Source organism: Theropithecus gelada, chromosome 3 (genome assembly GCF_003255815.1).
Source record: "Theropithecus gelada isolate Dixy chromosome 3, Tgel_1.0, whole genome shotgun sequence".
Lineage (NCBI taxonomy): Eukaryota > Metazoa > Chordata > Mammalia > Primates > Cercopithecidae > Theropithecus > Theropithecus gelada.
Genome location: NC_037670.1, coordinates 111,512,081 through 111,520,630, shown reverse-complemented (window position 1 = coordinate 111,520,630; position 8,550 = coordinate 111,512,081). Strand labels below are relative to the sequence as shown.

Below are 8,550 nucleotides of genomic sequence, written 5' to 3'. Positions count from 1 at the left end.
CAGATGACCAGAAATTTGGAAAGAACACAACTGGGTATGAGGTCTGGAGGAAAAGTATGCCCAGAGTTCTTGGAATGGGCCCAAAGAATCAGAATATTTGTGTCCTGTGTGAATGCTCAGTTAAAAGCCTTCAGTGCTTACACTAATCAAGTGGTCAAAAGATGACCTCTGTATGGATGTCAATCAGCCATCTTTTCCAGCTACCCCAGTGCTTAAGATTCATGGTCAAATTGGCCAAGATTGCGGGGATGTGGCCTCCACAATGTGGACCTCCCCCTCACCACAGCTGACATGACAACCTAGCTATACTGACAGCCTACTTGTCAGCAGCAGTGACCAACCAGACAAGCCCACACCCAGAAGAGACCAGCCCAAGTCTGATGGCAGGCTGATTACATCTGATCCTCTTCTATCACAGAGCAGGTAGCAATTTGTCCTTCCTGGAAGGGACACACCTTGGAATTGTATTTGTTTTGTATGTTCTCCAAACTTTTACCACCACCACCTTTCATGAACTTACTAAATGGTTTTTACATTGTTATGCTATCCCATAGACATTGCTTCTGATCATGAAACTCACTTTATGGTGAAAAGAAGGCAGGTATGTCAGCTCAGTGATGTCATCAAAGAACTGAGAAACAAAGTGCATTAGGGGGTGGTGCTTCTCAGTTTTATCCTAGTGATCCACAAAGTCTTTGTTTCTATCCCCTGGGATTCTGAGCTTTGGTTTAGAACCAGAACCTCCTGGGATCAAGTGATCCTCCTGCCTCAGCCTCCCAAGTATCTGGGACTAGAAGCACACCATCATGCATGGCTAATTTTTTTTTAAGAGATGGGGTCTCACTGTGTTGCCCAGGCTTATCTGTATATTTTGATTAATGTTTTCTTTTTTGTTGTTCCCTTACCCCATTACTATATAGTTAGATATTAGATACACAGATTGTATTGATGGCGGCTAACTTTATAATTTAGTTCATATATGAGAGAATATCAAGATAAAATTATAACTGGAACTAGGAGAGGAATGGATGTCATTTAAATATCTTGGGCTTGGAGCTGGATGTAGTATATTAGGGGGATGTGACTTCATTTCTGGTTGAGCAGATAATTAAATGTATTTGAATTATGTGTAAATTTCACAATTTTTGATCTACAAAGAACAGATAATTGTATCAGTAGGTAATAGAATGTTTTATTTCAAAACAGTGAAGAAGCTGCTAAGCATAAAATTTGTCAAATGCTACAAAGATGATGAATATACAACTGGGAATTCCAAGAAATTTAAATTTAATTACATTCTTTATTATGTTTTCCTCAAAAGAAATAAATTAGTTCCACCATTTGGCTAATATTATTTATAGGAAATAAAATACGGAATCTGTTATAAATGTCCTAATTTATACTACAGTATTAATCTCAATCCTGATCATTACCTAATTATAGCATTTACCAATCTGTGATTTTATAAATTAACCACATTTGTTAAATTAAGAAGAAATTTACAGACACCATTTTTTTCCTGTTACAACATATGGACAAGCCATCAAAAAACAAAACAAAACCAAAAAGAAGTATATTTTATGCTAAAGTTACTTTCTGTCCAGGTCGAAACATTGTTCCACTTTGATTTTTTCTCCTCTTTGGATTTTGAAAGCTTTCATATCTGAAAAAAGAAAGAGATAATTTAATATGTGTAAATACTACCATCATAAAACAAAAGATAATGGATTGTTGGCAAACACAAAAGAAATGAACGGGAAATAACAAACTAGAAAAAAAAATGCCAGTCGCAGAAATTAAAAAGAATTCTTACAAATAAAGTTGCATTCCAATAGAAAACAGAGCAAAGGGGATGAAGAGACAAGTTAGAAAAGATAAAATACAAATGACAATGAATAATATGAAAAATTGTAACTTCTATACTTTTAATCAAATAAATGTAAATTATTAAGATATCATTTTTCTAAAATCAAAAGGGCCAAGTTTAGAAAAATACTGCAACACACAATGTTTGTGATGGTGCAGTATATCTGGCACTCTGACATAATGCTGTTGAAATATATATTGTACAGTATTTCTGGAAGGCAATTGGGCAATACATTTCGAAAGCCTTAAAAATTGTGAACTCCCTGTTATGCAACAATTCCACCTCTATCCCAGTGAAACAGTTAGATATGTGCATATATTCAGCTGCAAGAATGTTCATTACCACATTGCCTGGGAGCAATTTAAATGTCTAAAAATTGGATATTGTGGCAGAGCTACACTATAAAATGACATTTAAAAGCAATAAAGTAATTAACATTTAAAATGTAAAACAATTTTCAGGATGTATGTGGATAAAGGGGGACTGCTATATAGCAATATGTACAGACTGTTCTTATCAGAACAGGAAAAAATATATAAGCATATAAACAGATATGCTTTGGGAGGTGGTGAGGTTAAGGGAAATTTGTTTCCTTGTTTTTCCTTACCTCTGTTTTCTTATTCTTCTTTAATAAATACATAGCACTAACTTATGTACACATACATACATACTCCAAAGTACTGCAAAATTAGATAGCAAAGGGCAGCAGCTTCTAAAGACCAGGAAGAAACATCTCTTAAATTGAATTACACTGAATCATTGACCTAGAATGCTTCCAGTCCATGGGTCTCAGATTCATAGGTGGTCATAAACTCAATTGCAAGGATCCTTTAAATCCAATGTGTAACAAATGTGGTCCACAAATGAATAAATCTGAATGTATTTATATGTTCTTGAGATCAATAAAATATTAATATAAATTATGTTGAAGGCAAAACAGGTGTTTTTATAACAAAATTTTATAAACTAGACATTAGAATCACTTTGAACTTTTAATTTTCCTTATTTCTTCAAAGTTACTAAATTGTTTTTTTTAGCAAGACAGTCTTGCTCTGTCACCCATGCTGGAGTGCAGTGGTGCGATCTCGGCTCTCTGCAACCTCCACCTCCTGGGTTCAAGCAATTCTTCTGTCTCAGCCTCCCGAGTAGCTGGGACTATAGGTGCATGCCACCACACCTGGCTAATTTTTGTATTTTTAGTAGAAATGGGATTTCCCCATGTTGGTCAGGTTGGCCTCGAACTCCTGACCTCAGGTGATCCACCTGCCTTGGCCTCCCAAAGTGCTGGGATTACAGGCATGAGCCACTGCGCTCAGCCCAAAGTTACTAAAATTAAATGAGTCTATTATGAATAATTCAAATATAATCAAATGAACTGGTTAATGAAAACTCAATTTTGACTTCTGTACTTCTGAAATTTTGGTATTTTTAAATGCAAATACGATGCATATTTTTGAATTGGCTTTTACATATTCAAAATATTTTTTTTATTTTAAACACGAACTTTAAAGGTTTAAGTGTAATACTATGTCACTTATAATAGTAGCTGTACTTCCAAAACAGAATCTGTTACTTACAGCTCAGCAAAATTCTTCCAGTCGTCTTCACTGATGGATGGTCTTGTGTGACCAAGTGCAGTCATTAAATGTGACTGACTAATAGCCAGTCTGGTTTTAATTGGTCCTGGTTGGTTAATGGATTCATCCTCCTTAAGTAAAAAAAGAAATTGACAAAGAGTTAAATTAGGGATGTGAAAAAAAATATGGTAGTCCAATTGTTATTTCTTTTGTCAGTTTTTTCAAGAGACCATACATTCTCTTCCTTATAAGATAATGAAACACTGAAAGCAAGGAAGCATATAACCATGACTGGCCGGGCGCGGTGGCTCAAGCCTGTAATCCCAGCACTTTGGGAGGCCGAGACGGGCGGATCACGAGGTCAGGAGATCAAGACCGTCCTGGCTAACATGGTGAAACCCCGTCTCTACTAAAAAAATACAAAAAACTAGCCGGGCGAGGTGGCGGGCGCCTGTAGTCCCAGCTACTCGGGAGGCTGAGGCAGGAGAATGGCGTGAACCCAGGAGGCGGAGCTTGCAGTGAGCTGAGATCTGGCCACTGCACTCCAGCCTGGGGGACAGAGCGAGACTCCGTCTCAAAAAAAAAAAAAAAACCATGACTGAGTTAATGTGTTCTGGTCCCTTGTTTATAAATATAGGTCATTTATAAGTCAAAGAAATACATATCAAAAGGGTGAAACAATTTTTAAGAAGTTTTAACAATTATAACGAGGGGGAAAAAGTCATACTCCACTTTGGCTCTGGTATCTGCCTTTGATAATACTGATATCTGCCCTCAGTTGATCTCTTTGTTCTTGTGTAAGTTCTTGGCAACCCTCTTGTGAAGCTGTCCTTAACACTGGAGGCTGTGAAAACAACTGGTCTTTCCCAGGAACTCCAGGCAAATCCTGAGTCACGGAGCTTGGTGCAGACAGACACTGTGAGCTCTGTGTGGTAAATTGTAGTAATGAAAGATGGAAGGAAGAGGGGCAGAGAAGAAACTATGTGTTTACCAAAGATAAAAATTAAACATTTTAAGCAATAAGGCATTAACGTAGATAAGTATACATGTTAATTAACTGAAATTAAGCAAGTTGAAAAGTTGTTCCTCTTCTATAAAGGTTCACTGATACCTGTGTTATAGAACCACCATCGAGCAAAAATTGCCATAACACAGGGTAGGTTTTTTTAACTTTGTTGCTTAAATCCAACACACTAATGCCCAAGGACAGGTTTCTTTGTTTTCAGAAAGTAAATTTATACTAAGTTTCTGGGACATTTCTAGATAGAATAAATAAAAAACAGAATTAAAGACTAAAATTAAACCACCACTTTACTATTCTTGGGAATACAAATGAATTGCTTTTATGTTTTTAAAGTCTGAGTTAGGCTAGGTATAGTGGCTCACACCTGTAATCCTAGCACTTTGGGAAGTCAAGGCAGGCAGATCGCTTGAGCCCAGGAGTTTGAGACCAGCCTGGGTAACATGGTGAAACCTCATCTCTACAAAAAGTACAAAAATTAGCTGGGCATGGTGGCATACTCAGCTACTCAGGAGGCTGAGGTGGGAGAATCACCTAAGCCCAGGAGGTCAAGGCTGCAGTGAGCCATAATTGTGCCACTGTACTCTAGCCTGGGTGATAGAGTGAGACTGTCTCAAAAAAAAAAAAAAAAAAAAAAGCCTAAATTAATAAAGTAAGTGTACAAAAAACCAGGAAACATATAAATAACCAAATACATGTACAAATGTTACATGTACCAATAAAATTACAGTGAACCACTATTAATTTTGAGAAGAGATGTTGAATGCTAGTAGAAGAACAGTGATACTGCCTACATTTAATCAAAACACTTTCCTGTTGAAACATTATTAGCACCCTTCACTGTGCTTACACTTTGCAGCAAAAGTATCACAGATAATATTTTGTTTTCAGGAATTTCTTACATTATTGTATCAAATTATTCATTATCCTCAACTGTTCATGATAATAGAATTTAAGTTTACTATAAAATGGAACTGCTAAAGATATTTTAAAACCACTAGGTAAGAGAGAGAAACCTCAAAGAAACCAAAGGTAATCACAACCATGCACGACTTTGGTTCCTTGCTCCCAGCCCTGTCTTAAAAATCTTAACAAGGAATGCAAATTACCAATTAGTGTAAGCAAGAAACAAAACTATTTTACTGAAGAACCAACCAACCAGGAAGAATATGTGGGGCTGGTTAGGAGAGAAATCACTCCAACTTTACACCAACATGTAGCTTTATATTTCAGAACTGCATAATGACGACTGCACAAGATACCAAATCAGAAGAGGTTCCATTTCCAAGTTCTGATTCATAAGAGCTTCCAAAGTAGAGCCGGTACATATTGAATTTTGATTCATCTGGAAGGATCTCGGACATCTCTAAGGAAACAAGTGACTGATCTAAGCCACATTCTCCATCTCCAGCTGAATCGTCAGAGCCACTGCTATGGTTAAGAAAGACCATTGAAGACAGACTTAGGTCACTATCAGAGCTGGAACTTCCATCCTAAAATACACAAAAGGACAACCAGTTTAAAGATGTAAACAATTTTAGTCTCAGAAATAAATAATAACATAGCATTCTATCAGAGCAATACAAGAAACTTAGAAGCATTTTTCAAAAAACTCATTAATTCTCTAATGGTTTTGAGGCACATGGTAAAAATTTAACTATTAAAATATAAAGATAACATAGAATGTGTAGATAATTTACCAACCATCCCCCAAGAAAGTCTGTAATGAAGCTAAGACTCAGACCTCTGGGCTTTATTTTTATGTCTCTGACATTCCATTCATACTTTTCTACTCCAAAATGATGAATCAACATGTTATAGAGTGCTTTCTCATTATAGAGAGCTCTACAAATACACACCTTTCTGGTAGTAAAGGGAGAGGGGAGAACTTCAATGGCTTGCCAAAATAGCAAAAACTTAGGGAGTATCTGATTTAGAAACTGTAGGCTCTGTAGACATTCCAACCAAATGTGGTAAAGAAGAGTAATAGAATAATCCTTCCTAGAAAATATATGGTAAAGTCTATAATGTAACAGTTCAAATATCGACTGTAAATATTAAAATCATAATACTATCTTTAGAGAAAAGGCTGATGCTAAGGTTGGGATACAGAAAGCACAAGATAAACCAATAATATTTTTCTTTTTGGGGGGCAGGGTCTCACTCTGTCATCCATGCTGGAGTGCAGTGGCACAGTCATGGCTCACTGCATCCTGGACTTCCTCAAGTGATCCTCCTGCCTCAGCCTCTCCCGAGTAGCTAGTACTACAGGTGTGCACCACCATGGCCAGCTGATTTTTAAATTTTTCGTAGAGACAAGTCCCACTCTGTTGTCCATAATGGGTATAGTTTGGTCTCAAACTAGGCTCAAATGATCCTCCTGCCTTGGCCTGCCAAAGTGCTGGGATTACAGACGTGAGCCACTGTACCTGGCCAAGAATAACTTACTGTATCTGGAAGTGAGGAAGTGATTCAAGAATGATGAGGACATGTCATAAAGATATAGGAGCCATACAAAAGGGGCTCCTATTGGCCAGATTGGGACAATTTGAGCTTCAAAACAACAGCTTTAACTAATTATTTTTTAGAAGTTAAAGTACAAAAAAACTAAAAACTCTAATTATTTTTCTGTTTGTAGTATTTAATTCATGGTATCCTAATTTAAATAATATCCTTGCAAACACCAACATGTTTTTGCCAATATTAAGGTAATGTTAAAGAAACAGACACCAAACTCTTCATAATTACAAATTCTCTGCAAAACCCATATTCCAACTATGGAACATTCAACTAAAGGTAAACTTATACTTCTATACAGTTTTACCAAAGTTGTTTAAAAAATAGCATTTTTTTAAGATTGAAATTTTGACATTGTACTTCTCTTATCACTCATAAAATGTCATAACAACTTCCTCATATAACTTGCCTGGAGTCCACTTGAGAGCAGCATTCCATGTAAGGCCTCCAATTGGGCATTGTAAAGTAAAGCTTTCAGATCAGCTCCAGTAAAGGAGTCGGTTACAGATGCTACATGCTGAAGGTCAACATCATCTGCCAGAGGTAGAGAGTCACTGAGGACATTTAAAATTTCGAGACGTGACACCTGAAGGGAGAAAAATTTATTTAACAAATAAAAAATATTAAAAATATTATCTTAAATTGTGTGTCTTATGATTTTCTTCATAAATTAACCTTATATATCTAAAAAAGCTTTATAAATAAGTTGCAAAATGTACCAACAGCCTACTATTTATCTTCCTTGGAACTTTTTCCCCAACAGAAATAATATATGTAGGAAAATGAATGAAAATCACCACTCTTAAGGCTGGGCATGGTGGCACACCTGTAATCCCAATACTTTGGGAGGTTGAGATGGGAGGATCACTTGAGCCCTGGAGTTCAAGAACAGCCTGGGCAACATAGGGAAACCCCATCTCTACACAAAAATTAAAAATAAAATTATCTGGGCGTGGTAGCGTGTGCCTGTGGTCCCAGCTACTCGGGAAGCTGAGGTAGGAAGATTGCTTGAGCCTGGGACACAGAGGCTGCAGTGAGTTGTGATCGTACCACTGCACTCCAGCCTGGGTGACAAAGTGAGACTTTGTCTGAAAAAGAAAAAAGCAAAAACCTACAAAATATTCAGTGTAAGTAATTTCTTATTCACACAGTGGTTATTTTCTACATTTAGGCAAGTGTGCCAAGAAGGGATTTCAAAAGGAAAATCTAAATAATTTAAATAATAGCTACATGTAACATATATTCAGATACTTTATACCTTTGACTATTCATTTGTCTATCTGTTCGTTCATTCATTTATTTGCTTGCTTCTAAATTGGAGAATAGCAGTTGGAACAACACAGGACTAGGAAGGGTTGAAAAATTATCTCTATGAAACCTGCTTACATGCTTATGATTCACATGCTTGATTCTGTATCAGAGTTTTTATTTGACAGGATAATGGATGTAATCGTTGAACAGAAGAGAATGTGAAAATATAATACTTTAGGTTTCTTGCATTTTTTCCCCCAATCAGCTAACACAGAAGGATTACAAAGTTTTCAGACTTGCACTGGGCCAAAGAAAGG

General features: G+C 36.6%; 1 protein-coding gene across 4 annotated transcripts in view; it reads right to left on the bottom strand.

The window, feature by feature from the left end:
- Window positions 1-1,170: 1,170 nt before the first annotated feature.
- The window catches only part of PEX1 (peroxisomal biogenesis factor 1), a 42,825-nt gene continuing 35,445 nt past the window's right edge, over window positions 1,171-8,550 (bottom strand). For 3 of the 4 annotated variants that reach the window (XM_025380693.1, XM_025380691.1, XM_025380692.1), the window contains 5 exons: window positions 7,392-7,568; window positions 5,728-5,958; window positions 4,172-4,369; window positions 3,445-3,575; window positions 1,171-1,663 (listed from right to left, as the gene is read on the bottom strand). In XM_025380693.1, the coding sequence (XP_025236478.1) occupies window positions 1,579-1,663; window positions 3,445-3,575; window positions 4,172-4,369; window positions 5,728-5,958; window positions 7,392-7,568 (822 nt within the window). In that variant the 3' untranslated portion in view covers window positions 1,171-1,578. The remainder of the gene's footprint in view (window positions 1,664-3,444; window positions 3,576-4,171; window positions 4,370-5,727; window positions 5,959-7,391; window positions 7,569-8,550) is intronic. The other variant, XM_025380694.1, reaches the window with a different exon arrangement.